Source organism: Aquarana catesbeiana, linkage group LG09, assembly GCF_042186555.1.
Source record: "Aquarana catesbeiana isolate 2022-GZ linkage group LG09, ASM4218655v1, whole genome shotgun sequence".
NCBI classification, from domain to species: Eukaryota; Metazoa; Chordata; class Amphibia; order Anura; family Ranidae; genus Aquarana; species Aquarana catesbeiana.
The window spans coordinates 220414134-220430944 of NC_133332.1; the positions used below are offsets into that span (position 1 = coordinate 220414134).

Sequence of the window (16811 nt, forward strand, 5' to 3'; positions counted from 1 at the left end):
GACAGAAAAACACAGAATTGTTGACATTTTTGCAGATTTATTAAAAAAGAAAAACTGAAATATCACATGGTCCTAAGTATTCAGACCCTTTGACCAGTATTTAGTAGAAGCACCCTTTTGATCTAATACAGCCATGAGTCTTTTTGAGAAAGACAAGTTTTTCACGCCTGGATTTGGGGATCCTCTGCCATTCCTCCTTGCAGATCCTCTCCAGTTCTGTCAGGTTGGATGGTAAACGTTGGTGGACAGCCATTTTTAGGTCTCTCCAGAGATGCCCAATTGGGTTTAAGTCAGGGCTCTGGCTGGGCCATTCAAGAACAGTCACAGAGTTGTTGTGAAGCCACTACTTCGTTATTTTAGCTGTGTGCTTAGGGTCATTGTCTTGTTAGAAGGTTAACCTTCAGCCCAGTCTGAGCACTCTGGAGAAGGTTTTCGTCCAGGATATCCCTGTACTTGGCCGCATTCATCTTTCCCTCAATTGCAACCAGTCGTCCTGTCCCTGCAGCTGAAAAACACCCCCACAGCATGATGCTGCCACCACCATACTTCACTGTTGGGACTGTATTGGACAGGTGATGAGCAGTGCCTGGTTTTCTCCACACATACCGCTTAGAATTAAGGCCAAAAAGTTCCATCTTGGTCTCATCAGGCCAGAGAATCTTATTTCTCACCATCTTGGAGTCCTTCAGGTGTTTTTTAGCAAACTCCATGCGGCTTTCATGTGTCTTGCCCTGAGGAGAGGCTTCCGTCGGGCCACTCTGCAATAATGCCCCGACTGGTGGAGGGCTGCAGTGATGGTTGACTTTCTACAACTTTCTCCCATCTCCCGACTGCATCTCTGGCACTCAGCCACAGTGACTCATGCAGCCCCGGACCCTGACACTCCCACCACCATGCTTAACTGTCTTTGTACTCCTCACCTGGTTGCCGCCATACACGGTTGACACCATCTAACCAAAAACGTTTATCTTGGTCTCATCGGACCACAGGACATGGTTCCAGTAATCTATGTCCTTAGTCTGCTTGTCTTCAGCAAACTGTTTGCAGGCTTTTTTGTGCATCATCTTTAGAAGATTCTTCCTTCTGAGAAGACAGCCATGCAGACCAATTTGATGCAGTGTGCAGCATATGGTCTGAGCACTGACAGGCTGACCCCCCACCCCTTCAACCTCTGCAGCAATGCTGGAGGCACTCATACGTCTATTTCCCAAAGACAACCCCTGGATATGACACTGAGCACGTGCACTCAACTTCTTTGGTCGACTATGGCGAGGCCTTTTCTGAGTGGAACCTGTCCTGTTATACCGCTGTGTGGTCTTGGCCAACGTGCTGCAGCTCAGTTTCAGGATCTTGGCAATCTTCTTATACCCTAGGCCATCTTTAAATAGAGCAATGATTCTTTTTTTTCAGATCCTCAGAGAGTTCTTTGCCATGAGGTGTCATATTGAACAATCCACTGACCAGTATGAGAGAGTGAGAGCGATAACACCAAATTTAGCACACCTGTTCCCCATTCACACTCGCCATAACATTTGCGCTGATATCTCACATGTGTGGTGCGAACACTGTTTACATTTGCATGTGGGGACCTACATATGGATTCGCCTTTGCGCACAAGCACAGGGGGGTGGGGGTGCTTAATATTTATTTTAAAAAAATGTTACACTGTCTCTTTATTTTTTAAGCATTTTTTTTGGTATTACAATGGATGCACAACACCCCTTGTAATAGCATGGGCAGTGACCGGTACTCTTTACTAAGACGTCTGAGGTTTATTAGACCCCAGGTCTCTCTCTGCCCTGAAAAGCATCTGATCAAACTGAGAGCAGTTTGATCAGATGCTTTAACAAGTCAATAATGGCTTGTTTACATCTGAGCTAAACTGAAAGTTATAAAATACTTGTCGCTTCCGGTTTCTTAGACTAGTAGTCTCCAAACTGCGACCTGGGAGCCGGATGCAGCCCTTTGCTTGCTTTTATCTGGTCCTTAGAGCACTATTTTATTCACTGACACCAATGAAGGGCACAATTCCTTCCAATGACATCAACGATGATCAACTCCCGATGACCACAGTCCGCCCCCCCTAAAGCCTGAAAAATATTACATAGGCCTTTTGCTTAGAAAGTTTGGAGACCCCTCTCTTAGACCATACAGATGGTTGGGGAAATTCTTCAGTCACCTCTAGGGTACTCCAAATGTGGCCAGGAAACGTGTGTTTTGTTGAGCAAAATATGTCCAAAGCTCACTTCCCAAATAGGTGTGGGAGCTTCTTTTGGAACGTTTGTTGCACATAGGGGAGTTCATTCAAATGAATGGCTGCCCTATGCTTAATACTACCAATACAGTGCAGCGCAATTCATTTTATATATAAATATGTGTCTTTAATAGTCTCTCATATGTCTCCAATTAATATATAAACATTGGATATAAAAAGTCTACACACCCGTTAAAATGTCAGGTTTCTGTGTTGTAAAAAAATGAAACAAAGATAAATCAAATCATTTCAGAACTTTTTCCACTTTTAATGTAACTTATAAACTGTACAACTCAGTTGAACAACAAACTGAAATCTTTTAGGTGGAGGGAAGTAAAAATAAAATAATATGGTTGCATAAGTGTGCACATCCTTAAACTAATACTTTGTTGAAGCACCTTTTGATTTTATTATAGCACTCAGTCTTTTTAGGTATGAGTCTATCAGCATGGCACATCTTGACTTGGCAATATTTGCCCACTCTTCTTTGCAAAAACACTCCAAATCTGTCAGATTGCGAGGGCATCTCCTGTGCAGAGCACTTTCGGATCACCCCACAGATTTTCAATGGGGTTCAGGTCTGGATTCTGGCTGGGCCATTCCAAAACTTTAATCCTCTTCTGGTGAAGCCATGCCTTTGTTGATTTGGATGTATGCTTTGGGTCGTTGTCCTGGTTCACACCTATGCATTTTTTACTGCATTTTCAGTTTTGCAGAAACACACTACAGTGTATTTAACATGGCTCTGCGCCCCCCACCCCAAAGCATCTTGCCCCCATGTTGATGAGGACAAGGGCCTCTTCCCGACAACCCTGGCCGGTGGTTGTCAGGGTCTGAGGGCTCAGGGCTTATCAGAATCTGGAAGTCTCCCTTGAAGAAGGGGGCCCCCAGATCCCCGTCCCCTCTTTGTGAATGGGTATCGGGTACATCGTACCCCTACCCATTCACCTGAAAAAGCTGTGAAATGTAAAAAAAAAAAACTAAATGGTTTTTGACAAGTCCTTTATTAATTAAATAGCTCTGAGCTGTCTTCTCCCACCGCCGCCTCTCCTGGTGCTGTTGTCTTTTACGCTGCTGTTTTCCCCCCGGTGCTAGAGACAGCGGCAGAAGAAGACAGCTCAGAGCTATTTTATTAATAAAGGACTTGTCAAAAAACATTTTGATGTTTTTTTTTTACAATTAAATGCTTTTTCAGGTGAATGGATAGGGGTACTATGTACCCGATAACCTTTCACATGGGGGGCCAGGATCTGAGGGCCCCCTTCTTAAAGGGGGGGCTTCCAGATTCTGATAAGCCCCTCCGCCCACAGACTCCGACAACCACCAGTCAGGGTTGTTGGGAAGAGGTCCTTGTCCTCATCAACATGGGAAAGCTGACATCCTTACTTGTAGAGTGGGTTACCAGGCATGGTGGGTATGATGCAAGAAGAAATGATGGGCGTCAGTAACTTTTGCATGTGAACAAGAGATTTATTATCTATTAACAGAACTGTGGGTGGGAGGGTTAGGGCCAGGACACCCTTAGGTATATGCAATGATAACTGGCAGACTCCGAGACTTCTATAGGTAGACAGCTATACAGTGAAAGGCCTCCAGCTGGATAGGATAACACTTCTGTATAGGTAGGACCGCTGTCTCCTATGACAACTAATCTTGCAACAGTCACTAGAGGTAGTTGTACATAACATAACTCTTGGTAACACAGAACATTCCTTTACTTATCTCACAGTATCCTATTGTAGATCTTAACTCACTGAGCTCCCAGTCTCTCGCTAGACTTCCTGATCCCAGTTGTCACTGGATCCCCTGAGCTCTTCCACAGCTATCCCGCTGTATACTCCTCAAGCGTGACCCCGCTATCCTGCTGGGTCCCTGGCTTGGCACTTGCTGATGCTTTCCCACTTCTTCACCATCCCCCGGCTAGTGAGAAGACTGCTCTGGCACTTGCTCAAGCTTACTCACATTAGTCTACTGTAGTAAGATGGATGGTCCCTTAGTGGCAACAGCTTCCTTTGTACCTCCGACCACAACTGGTTCGACTGAACCTTCTCAACTCAGTTGGACTCCAATCCTGCAGTACCAACCCAATGCTGCTTCTCCTGGTTAGGCCTCAGGCAGCCTAGCAGCCAGGGGTCCCTGGGATAGGCCTCAGGCTTCCAGCCTAGCAACCCGGGGCGACGTAACACACGTCCACCCAGACAGCCGTCCAGGTGGCACAGAACCCCAATCACCTGACTCCACCCAAATAAATATGCTCTCCCAGCAGGCCAAGGGACTAAAGAAACCCCTGCCATTTGGCCGAGACACCCCATCCATTTATGATCTGACCTTGCTAAGCCCCTGTCATTCTAATGTCACCAGCCACAGTGCCACCCAGTGACAGAAGAGAAAAAGTACAGCAATTCCAGAATTAGGGAGGAATCAGTTGATCTTCTAACAAATAGCCAGCACAATTACCACCTGGCAAACTAAATTTGTTAGCAACCCTGCCTAAACACCAGGGTGCTACGTATGTATACTGTCATTTTGTACTTGCCAAATATGCTGCAGTATTCTCCCTCCACTAAGTCTGGCTGCATCCATTTTAACTGTGGGCAGTTGAAGCTGCTTCCTGTTCACTTCCTGGATTTACACAGACACACAGAGGCAAACCTCCAGCTCTGCAGCTTTCATTGGCCCTCTTATGACTCATCCCGCTCCCTTCCTGGAAAACTCTCACCAGAGTAAGAGAGAGAGAGAGAGCTGTGCATGATGTAATAAACCTAGGCTAATGATAACTTACTGGCAGAAAAAAAAAGTTTTACTATCCAAAGGTAAAACAACAAGGGCAGAAGATTTAATAGATGGAAAGTTGAAAAAATGACTGAAGGTCCGCTTTAGGCTGGATTCACACCTATGCATTTTTAGTGCTTTTTGCATTTTGCAGATTTGCACTACAGAACGTGTTCCATAGGAAACCACGTTAAATGGACTGTGGTGCAAATCTGCAAAATGCAAAAAGCACTAAAAATGCATAGGTGTGAATCCAGCCTAAGGAGTGCACAGCAGCAATACAATCCAACAACACCTGTTCTGAATAGGCTGAATACTGCTGGAAATAGGAACCTGCACAATGTTTAAGCAACCATCCTAAAAATCCAGCCTGGAACATAGTAAATGGAGGACTAAAAACATAATGGCCCTGAGAGATAAACTGAAATAGCAGCTCAGAACAGACCTGAATTAAAGGCTGAACTTTGCTAAGGGGGAATCTGGCCTCAACAGCTAACGCATGTGCTGTCAGAATGCTTCCCAACATTTCCTCCTCAGTAAGATCCTGCCAAAATGAACAACACAAATCTTTATCCTCTGCTGCAAGTTGCACACGACAAATAACTTTTGCTTTAAGTAACTTGACAAGGAAAAAGCAAAAACCTCAAGCAGCTGACTCCCATTTCGCAAGTGTAGCGGATCTCGTCGTTGGTGGGAGTCACTAATATGTCAGGAGTCAGCGGCTAATGAGACCAGATCTATGTAGCTACACATGGAAACTGAGACCAAACAATGTGGATATCCTTATCCACTTCCCGCCCACCATATAGCAATATGAAATGCGGTGGTGGTTGTTATCCTGACTGAGCATCTTATGACGTCCAACAGAATAAGCTGCCAGCGCGCGCCCGCAGGGTGGTGTGTTGTGTCACTCTGACACACTGCAACTCCGATCCCAGTAAAGAGCCTCTGAGGTAGGCTCTTTACCACGTGATCAGTTCGACCAATCACAGCTGATCACAGTGTAAACAGGAAGAGCAGTATATTGATAATCAGCTCATTGATTATCAGTGCAGACCCATCGAGGATGCCCACACAGGACCACCAGGGATGCCCACCCAAGACCACCAGGGATGCCCATCAGTGCCCAATAGGGATGGCACTCTGTGCCCATCAGTGACGCCTGCCAGTGCCCCCTGATCAGTGCTGCCTAACAGTGCCATCTATCAGTGCTGCCCATCAGTGCCCCCTGATCAGTGCTGCCTAACAGTGCCATCTATCAGTACTGCCCATCAGTGCCGCCTATAAGTGCTCACCAGTGCCACCTATCAGTGCCCATCAGTGCTGCTTATCAGTGCCTCATTATCAGTGCCACCTCATCAGTGCCAATCAGTACTGCCTCATCAGTGCCCGTCAGTGAAGGAGAAAACTTACTTATTTACAACATTTTGTAACAGAAACGAAGAAAAACTTTTTTTTTCTTCAAGATTTTCGGTCTTTTTTTATTTGTAGCACAAAAAAAATAAAAACTCCAGTGGTGATCAAATACCACCAAAGAAAGCTCTATCTGTGGGAAAATAATGATAAAAATTTAGTTTGGGTACAACCTCGCATGACCGCGCAATTGTCATTCAAAATGTGATAGTGCTGAAAGCTGAAAATTGGTCTGGGTAGGAACGTGTATAAGTGCCCGGTATTGAAGTGATTAATCACCTTTTGTGAGTGTAATCCTTACAGTCCTCTAAATTAAAATGTCACATTGCTACACTTAGATGACGCTGCTTTTGTGTCTGTCTTGTATACCCCAGAGTCTCTTCTAGCTCTTCAAGCCAGCAGCCACTAAGGATAGCCCTCTTATTTGTTCAAGGACTAACCATTACAATGGACATACCAAGACTGCCATAGTATATGACACAGTCACATCATTGTTTGCCTCATAGTACTTAACCCTATTCTGAAGTGCGCCATATAATTCTGTTTGTTTTTGAATGCCGTATACCTACATCCTCTCTATCCCAATCTGTTCATTGGTAAATACACAATATATACAATTACAACATTATTATATTGAACCATAATTAAAACTTAACTTATATCTGAATGTTAAATTCATATTGTTAATACTAAAAACCCCTTCTGAGACACACAGGAATTTTTAGTGGGACTGCGACATTGCGGCGGACAAATCTGACAGTGAGTGACACTTTTTGGGGACCAATGACACCAATACAGTGATCAGTGCTATAAAAATGCACTGATTACTGTATAAATGGCACTGGCAGGGAAGGGGTTAACACCAGGGGCGATCAAAGGGTTAAATGTTCCCTAGGGAGGTGTTTACTAACTGTGTGGGGCAGTGTCACCCTGAAGGAAAAGAGAGATCAGTGATTCAGCTTAGCTGAATCACAAGATCTCTCTTTCCTTTCCTGACAGATCCCCCGTTTGCCTTGTTTACACAGGCAGACGGCTGATCCGTCTCTCCTGTGAACAATCGGCAGGTCGTACCGGCCGGACCCACTGATTGGCTCCCGATGTGTCAAATCACAGCAGAAGAGGTGTGCCGCCGGCGGCGTACGCGTCCCCTAAACCGTGTGCACGAAATCATGTACAGGTACATGATTTTGCGCAGCTGGAACGCCCTGCCTCAGTAAATGTACGTGGGGCGGTCCAGAAGCAGTTAATATATATATATATATATATATATATATATATATATATATATATATATATATATATATATTATAGCTGCGCAAAATTGTCTGTGGTGGATCAGTGGAAACACTTGAGAGTGCGGGTGGCAGATTGTTGCCTTGGTGATTAGGCACTTGTTTTATTTTGTAATTAGTGATCGCGCTGATTTGTGTCTCATTATTGTAGCTGCCCTATGCAAAAAAAGCATGAAAAAAACACACATTGGCACAATGGGCAGATGTTAATGGAGCCTAAGGCTGGTAATTTCCAGCCCTAGGTGGCTTATTCTCTGTCAGAGAAGGTGGCTCAGTGGCTGCTGCTATGGAGTCAAGCCATGCTGAGACTTCCAGTACCTCATTGAACCAGAAATATATTTTGTGTTGTCCTTCCACACAGCCATTCACACTTGCCCCCATTACAGATAGTAGCTTACCTTCAGCCTCCATTTTATCTTCCCCTCACAAAATTCTCCTCACACTGATTTCACCTCACAGAAGGCCAGGTCTCCGCCCCTCCACTTAGCCACACCCCCTTCGTATTGGCCTGCAACAAGTAGTTAACTGAACTGAGGTAGCAAACAGTGTTTGCCTCACATATTCTAACTCACCCAGCAACAGGACAGATATTGGTTGCTGGGGGTACATAAAGGCCTATAGTCAGAGCTTTCATACTGGCTTATTCTTTCCATTGGTATGCTCAACTAGGGTGCAGCCTAGCCAATAAAAATGGAGCTTGCTGACAATGTAATTAAAGTGTATGTAAAGCCAATTCACATTTTGGAAAAAGTATGGTCTTAAAGTAGCACTAAAGGCAAAACTTTGTTTTCATTTTTAACAGAGTAAGGGAAGGTAATAACCCCAGTCAATTGTTTGCTAACTGTGTCCCATTGGGTAGATTTTCCTTCACTTCCTGTCCCTTAAGCAAAACAGGAAGTGAGAGGAAATCCCTCCAAAGTAAGGGAACCCCTGGGTGTCACTAGGGTCACGGGAACAAGTGTTCCCATTGAAAGAGTTCCCCCTCTATTTCTGTTCTGGTATCAGCCCAAAGCTTGATGTTTTCCTTGACTTTCACTTTAAGTGATAATAGTAAACAGGACAGAGGGTGAACTGAGAGGGTGAATCTCCCTAATGGGGGCACAAGGTGCAATAAAAACTGACAGGTGTTATACTCCCTCTCTGCTCTAGCTATAATTAAAAACTCTCTCTCCTGTTGGGGAGATTTCCTTTCACATCCTGTCCCAGAGAAACACCAGGAAGTAAAAGTTCTCCAAATAAAAGGGATATCAGTTCTTAAGCCCCCTTCATATGGACAGTACCACTGACTTATGATCTGGATTTGTCAGCAGTAGTGTGCCCGTGGTTAAAAGACGATCAGGAGGTGACATGCGACTACCAGACACCTGTTTGAAGAGGGATTTCACGCTAAAACCCCTCTAGGCCGCACCGCAACTGCATCCATTAGACATGGTAGAGGTGCTGCCCTATTCACTTCTATGGAGCACATTGGCAGACAGTATTGCCTGCTGAACACAACTTACCCACTTTGTTATCTGCTCTGAAAAGCCTGGGGGCCAGAACAATGTGCATGGGGCCATTTGGTGGCCTTTGCTGGGATTTGATAGGATAAAACAAGCAGCTCGACTGGCTGGTTTTACCGCACCAACAATGCCCATGTGGCTTTTGTCACCAGAAAAAGTTCACTTCAGAGGATTTCCCCTCTCCTTCTGTTCATGACAACTGTATCCTTTTCTGTCCCAGTAACAGTGGTCACCAGGACAAACAGAAAGGTGAATCTTTCCACAGGGGACTCAGACAGCAATAACAAGCTGACAGAGATTTCAACCCCTCACACCCTATCCAATTTTAAAAGAGCGTTGGCTTCACAAACACTTTAATAAGAAAAGATTTTAGAACTTGTAATTTTTTCTCAGAACGTGCGTTGGAGGGGGGAACCCCACGATTAAGCCGCATTTTTTCCACTCTTCAACTGCTCAATCTTTAGCTTGAAGGCAGCAGCCAGGGGTGTACACATGCAGCGGCCACAATGCTTTGCTTCATGGCTGTGGCAGAAATTATCAGGTGAATGGGGTAGTGCTGCAACTGCCCTGCACATCGCATGCGGTTGCAGCATGGTTGTCTAGTATCTAGGGCAGTGATGGCAAACCTTAGCATCCCAGATGTTTTGGAACTACATTTCCCATGATGCTTAACAACACTGCAGCGTGCATGAACATCGTGGGAAATGTAGTTCCAAAACTAATACTGATGCGTGAACATTTTTTTACCTCAACCACTTAAGGACCGGAAGGATTTGCCCCCTTAATGACCAGGCCATTTTTTTGCGATACAGCACTGGGTCATTTTAACTGACAATTGCATGGTTGTGCGATGTTGTACGCAAACAAAATTGATGTACTTTCTTCCCCACAAATAAAGCTTGCTTTTGGTGGGATATTTGATCACCTCTGCGGTTTTTATTTTTTGCGCTATAAACAAAAAAAGGCCAATTTTGAAAAAAAAAAACCAAGATTTTTTACTTTTTGCTATAATAAATATCCCCAAAAAATAAAAAATGTAAAAAAAATAAAATTCTTCATCAGTTTAGGCCAATAAGGGTATATTGATTGGTTTGCACAAAAGTTATAGCGTCTAAAAACTAGGGAATAGATTTATGGCATTTTTATTTTTTTTTTTTACTTGTAATGGCAGTGATCTTTAGCGGGACTGTGACATTGCGGCGGACAGATCGGACACTTTTTTGGGACCAGTGACATTTTTTACAGCGATCAGTGCTATGCTTACTGTATAAATGACACTGGCAGGGAAGGGGTTAACACTAGGGAGCGATCAAGGGGTTAAATGTGTTCCCTGGGAGGAGTAGACTGACTGGGAATAGAGAGAGATCGCTGTTCTTAATCACTAGGAACAGACGATCACTCTGTACTCCTCTGACAGAATGGGGATCCGTTTGTTTACATTGACAGATCCCCGTTCTGGTTCTCTGTGGAGCAATCGCATGCAACATCGTGGATCATAATGGGGCTCAGGTAAGTATTGGGGGGGAGGGGCTGCTGCCCAGTTTTTTTCTTTTCAAATTCTTAATTGGACAAGCTGAAGTTAAAAGCTGATTGGCCACCATGCACAGTTGCACCAGATTTTGCACTCTCCGGTTTTAGTAAATCAACCCCATAATTGTCTGTATTTAAACATATTTATAGGTTTAATATATAACTAAGTATTTGTTTATATGATTCCCACATGACTGTATATTTTTATTGTATTTAAGCACATTATCATTTATATCTTGGACCTGGGTCTCACCTGGTTGGGGAATGATATTCTTCTAAGGTGGATGTTGTAGTTGTGTTTGCTACAATCTTATGAATAATACAGTATACATATTGTACTGATTTTTTTTATTAGTCTTTCTTCATATACAAGAATTGTAAAATAAAGAATCTCTGCAAAGTGATTTAAATTACATTATATAAAACACAAACTGAACTACATAAGCATTCACCCTCTTCCAGTCAGTATTAAAAATAGGCAAGTAATAACCGTAGTAAGTCTGTGTGGATAGGTCTCTGTCAGCTTTGCACATCTGCACACAATATTTCTCAATTTGGCCATTTCATGACATGAACTATATGTTTGGGATCACTGAGGGCGATTTACTAAAATTGGTGCGCGCAGAATCTGGTGCAGCTATGCATAGTAACCAGTCGGCTTCTATTGTTTTTTGGAAAATCTTAATTAAACAAGCTAAAGTGAGAAGCTGATTGGTTACTATGCACAGCCACACCAGATTCTGTGTTCACCAGTTTTAGTAAATCTCCCTCATTGTCTTGCTGAAAGATAATTCTTCTGGCTAGGCCCAAGTTTCTTGGAGACTCTGTCAGGTTTTCGACTAGGATTGTTCTGCAATTATTCCTCTCTCATAAGCCTGTGCTGACTTGTTGCAGCAGGGAGTTGTTAAAGTGGAATTGCAGGATAAATCATTTTCAGTCTGCTCCAGTCATGTGGTCTCCTCTGTGCCAGCCAGCACTGGCTGCAAGGGAGGGAGATCGACAGTGGCTGGTTACGCCTGCAGCAGTGATGTCATCTATAGGCTTACTATGACCCATCTAGTGTTGGTCAATACAGGGGAGCGGGATCACATAACTGAACTGGAGTGGTCCGAAAATAGGCAAGTATACACATTTTTCTTACACAGGTAAGTAAGCATACGTGTTGGGAAGGGGGAGGGGGGCAGTTTTAATAGTAGTTAGATTATCCTGGAATTCCATTTTAACTACTCAAGTTCACTGCATAGTTAAGGAAAATGGTTAAATCATTAGGAGGGCCAGTCTTTGTGTTTTTGATTAATCCAGGAAGAGTCTCAACCACAGCAGGGCTTTTAAGTCATCTCAGGTTCACACTGGAATCTCAGGAACCTAACACCAGAGCAGGGCCCTTAGTCCGGCATGGGTCCCAAGGCAGTCTCTTTTATTGGTCACTGTTCACACTGACAGGGGCTTTGGTGAAGAGACCAAAGCAGAGCCCTTGGTCCGGCATGGGTCCCATGGTGGTCTCCCGGTGTTCATGGGTGACTCCCCACACTTGCAGGGCTTTGAAGACTCGTTTCCTAAAATTAACTCAGCAGAGCCCTTGGTCCAGAGTGGGTTCCATAGCAGTCTCTTGGATTTTATGGGTTGCTTTTCACACTGGCATGGTTTTGGAGATGCTTTTGGAAAAATTAACACCAGAGCAGAGCCCTTGGTCCGGAATGGGGTCCCATAGTGGTCTCTTGTTGTTCATGGGTGACTCCTCACACTTGCAGGGTTTGAGGACTCATTTCCTAAAATTAACTGAGCAGAGCCCTTAGTCCAGCGTGGGCCCTATAGCATTCCCTTGGATTTTATGGGTCGCTTTTCGCACTGGTATGTTTTTGAACATTCTTTTCCAAAAATGAACACCAAAGTAGAGCCTTTAGTCTGGCATGGGTCCCATAGTGGTCTCCTGGTGTTCATGGGTGGCTTCTCACACTGGTAGGGCTTTGGAGACTCCTTTCCTCACCAGGCTTCCACAAAGTCCACTGATATACCGTCTTCCTGCAGCTCCGCCTGGGAGCATCCCCAGCAGCAGGGCGGCTCCGGTGATGATCTGCACGGCAGCCCCCAGCACAGTGAGTGAAGTACTGCGGATCCCCAGGGCGGAATACAGCGTCCCACCAAGTGCCACCAGATATAGCAGGAGCCATGGATCAAGCTCTCGCAGCAGCCGACTGGGGCCCCGCAGGAACGCCGCGGCACACAGGCCCAGGAGCGACCCCATGGACCACAGCATGGCAAATTTCCGGGCGCGGAGCAGCAGCAGAGGCACATACAGACCGGACAGGGCGAAACACAATGCAGCCATTCCTGCGCACATTACAGCTCCAATCAGCCTCTGAGACCCTGACATTCCTGGCAGCAGAGGGTCTGGATCCACAGGAGTCCATGACCAGGACAATCCAGTGCTGGGAGGGGAGAGCCAGGCCTTCCATCCCCCTTCTGTGCGCTCCCCAGGGGATGAAGACACCGAGGAAGCACTGCCACTATTTCCAGCTTTATTTTGAGCCACGTACTCCTGCAACTGTCTACCAAGATCCGCCATAGCGGCGACACTTCCGCCTTTGTCTCTGTGTAAATAAAGATTGTCGAAAACATCCAGGCCACCGTACATAGTGGTCGCCACTAGAGGTCTGTTTCTGATTTGCTCGCGGCCATTTTGTTGGAGACTAAACAAGGTACTGGTGCGTGGTGGCTGGATTCGTCCGTCTTGACTGTTCCCAGCTCAGGTTTAGAAAGCATAGGTGAGTGTGCTGTGCATGGTAAGGACTGCTACAGTTCTGCCCAGGAACCCCCTACCCAATTTATGGATATCCTGGCCTTTTGTAACTAGGGAGCCTCTGGGGCCCTATGGTCATTCAGCTTTTCCTCTGTGTGACTCAGATCTCAGCAGCATTAAGACAGATCAGGATGCACTGAGTCCATAGCAAGCTTTCGATAGAGTGGGTAAAGATTTAACATTCCTGTCAGGTGTTTATGCAATGTGTCTTCTGCAATAAAATGCCCCTACCTGCCTGCTTGATGTCTTCCCTGACCGTGTAAACTGAGCTGTGCATGCAAAGCTCAGCTTACACTGCCGACCTGATCTCTGTGTGCCAGAATGACTGCCTTCTGTGCATGCGCTGGAGTGACGTCTTTCTGCACCAGCCAATGGAGATGGCTGAAGACCAGCACTCCGGAGAAGATGCTGACGAGAGATGAGAAACGTTGACAGAAACTTAAAGTGGAGTTCCACCCACTTTTACAACTCTCCAGCATCCCCCACTAAACTGTGCACTGTAAACAAATTGGATATTTTTTTATTTTTTTTCTCAGCACTTACTGTATATCTGCTGTATTCATTTTTCACTTCCTCCTCCCTGGCCGCGGCCCATCGCATCATTTCCTGTTTTCAATGCCTTCTGGGAAGGGGCGGCAACTTCCTCTGAAACTGCCATTGCTATGGAAACCTGACCTGAAACCTATTACACTGCTTGTGCTGCACTGAGCATGTGCGAGATCTGCAAGGATGAGATCTAGGAAGAAATGCAGTCTGGCTTCAGATGCCCAGACTTAAGATGGCCACGGCCTGCTGTAAGTTTATAAAATAACAAACTACTCCTATAAACTAACAAAACAGACCTTAGTTTACAGACTAACTTTACTAGAATACATTAAGCTTGTGTATTATAGGGGTATTTTTATTTATAAAGTATAATTTCGGCCGGAACACCACTTTAAGTTTTCCTTTCTTTAGTTCTACTTTAAAACCAATCTCCAGGAAAATAAAAAATCCTCCCTGGCAGTGGGGCTGCCCCTTCACTGTAAGAGTTAAATGCTAATGGCTAGGGCAGCAATAAAAAAAAACAACAACTTTTTGATTACCTGTTCCCCACTACCGCAAGCTGCCTCCCATTTTTCTACCATAAAAAGTACTTTTATTTACCTGATTTTCCCCCCCGGCAGCCGTCACTCTGCTCTTCTTCCCTACACTCCAGCTTGTGGACTGTACCTCAGAGTCATCAAGCCCCATACAAAACTAGAGGCCCTGCACTGTCTTTGATGACACCAGAAGACATGCAACTGCTGGAGCATGGGGGAGAAGAAGCTGTAGGCATCGGTCTTAAAGCGGTAGGCAGCCTGCGGTAGTGAGAACAGGTAATCAAACAAATTTTTTTTTTTTTTTTATTGCTACCCTAGCCATAAGTATTTAATCACTGCAGTGGGGGGTTAACCCCACTGCAAAGAGAGGATTTTTGTTTTCCCTGGAGCTCAGATTATTTAAATATGCCTTAAAGCAGAACTAACCCCTTTTATCTTTTACAGCCAAGGAAGCTGCTATCGTAGCCTCTATTTGATCTGCAGATGCCATGGTCCTGCATATGTGATCCATTGTGACACCAACCATTTGATGGCTTGACCATTTGGTTGAGAGCTAACATAAGCACACTAATAACTGTAACAGTTATCTTTCAACGCGTGCCTTGAAAGTAAGGGCTCTTTCACATGGGCGGACTTCGCCTGCTCAGCGTGGGATCTGTCCACTGATCCCTGCTGAGCAGGCTGATGACAGGTCCGTGTTCGCTCCTATTATGCAGAGCCAACACAGACACAGGTCACTTCCCTCTGTGGGCGGTCAGATGTAAACGGACCGCCTGTCTGTTTACATCCGACTGTTGTTCGATCCGCCAGATGGATGGGAAACGGATCCCCCATCCGTCTGTTTTAAGCAGTGCGGATCGGATGTTGGCGGATGTAAACGGACACCTGTCTGTTTACATCCGCCGCTCCATAGAGAGCAATGGATGGTCCGATCGGATCTACCTAAAAAAAACTTACAGGTGGACCCAATCAGTACCTACTGTGTGAAAGGGGCCTAACTGTTTGCGGAAACCAGTGTTGGGGTGGGGGGGGACTGCAATCAAACAGTGTTGCAGTGGGGGAGCATAGCCATGGTAAGGATCAACTAGTTGTGAAATGGACAGGATGACTGATTGTCTTTTATTTGGTCAAGAACAATATTTTCATGAAGTTTGTATGCTCTTTCTGCGCTTCCTCACACAGAGCTAAAGTGCACACCTCCTTGTTTTTTTTACATGTTTTTCTCTTTAGAATTCCTGATGGGGCGATCGTCAAAAGACAAGCGGGATATTTATTATCGATTGGCGAAAGAGGAAGGCTGGAGAGCGAGAAGTGCATTCAAACTGCTTCAGCTGGATGAGGAATACCAACTCTTTCAAGGTATCGTTAGAGCTTTTATGTGGTACTGCACTGTGTTATGCTGGCCATACACTATACGAAAAATCGGCCGAAAAATCGTTCGTATAGACACTTCGTTCGTTTTTCGGCAAGTTAATGGGCACAAATCGATAATCGTTTGTGACGTTTTTGTGGGAAAAAAACGAACGGGAAGTTTGGAAAATTTCTGCCGAACGTACGATAAATTGCAAGGTTAATGTGTTTCCCGTCCGAACTGTCTGCACTAGGTATATGTAAAAAAACGAACAAAAAATTATTTATTCATGTCCACTGAACAATTTATCGGTCATTATATGATGGCACGATCGTTTGCGGTCACGGTCGAACGTTCGTTTTTCGAAAATGGGTTCGGCCGATTTTCTGTATAGTGTATGGCCAGCATTAAGCTACTCACACATTCAGGTTTCTTTTGTTTGGCACACTAAACAGCATGGCTGGAGGAATGTCCACTGCCTGCTACTGTATTCAGACAACCACAGCATCCACAGCTTTCTGAATACCTATGCATTAAGGTGAAAAAAACACCTGGCACACCTGGTGATCAATCCCCCCCCGTTTTACTTACCTGAATCCTGGAACTTGATCCACGGGAGATGCGCTGTCACTCTGCCTGGGGTTCTCGGCTCTTGATTGGATAGGTTGATAGCAGCTCAGCCATTGGCTCCCGGTGCTGTCAATCAAATCCAATGACCGGGGGGGCAGGACCGAGTCATACATTCGGCAGCTATGGACAGCGAATGATGGACTCCGGGAGCGCACCCGCAAGGTAACCGCCTGGGAGAGCGCTTC

At 45.1% G+C, this 16811-nt stretch overlaps 2 protein-coding genes across 4 annotated transcripts in view; one reads left to right on the forward strand and one right to left on the reverse strand.

Moving 5' to 3' along the window:
* Positions 1-11094: 11094 nt before the first annotated feature.
* On the reverse strand, positions 11095-13381 carry SFT2D3 (SFT2 domain containing 3). Its single transcript, XM_073599761.1, has one exon. It carries the CDS (start codon positions 13327-13329, stop codon positions 12715-12717), a length of 615 nt encoding a protein of 204 aa, XP_073455862.1. The 5' UTR covers positions 13330-13381; the 3' UTR covers positions 11095-12714.
* Positions 11692-16811, forward strand: part of FTSJ1 (FtsJ RNA 2'-O-methyltransferase 1) — a 31750-nt gene continuing 26630 nt past the window's right edge. Inside the window, exons 1-3 of one of the 3 annotated variants that reach the window (XM_073599759.1) lie at positions 13425-13528; positions 14194-14357; positions 15876-16004. In XM_073599759.1, coding sequence (XP_073455860.1) covers positions 15884-16004 — 121 coding nt within the window. In that variant the 5' untranslated portion in view covers positions 13425-13528; positions 14194-14357; positions 15876-15883. Of the gene's footprint in view, positions 11882-13389; positions 13529-14193; positions 14358-15875; positions 16005-16811 lie in introns of those variants that run through there. The other 2 variants (XM_073599760.1, XM_073599758.1) reach the window with 2 other exon arrangements.

Excerpts from the sequence above, each read along its gene's own strand:
- SFT2D3 (XM_073599761.1), bottom strand. The coding sequence starts at position 13,329 with ATGGCGGATCTTGGTAGACAGTTGCAGGAGTACGTGGCTCAAAATAAA.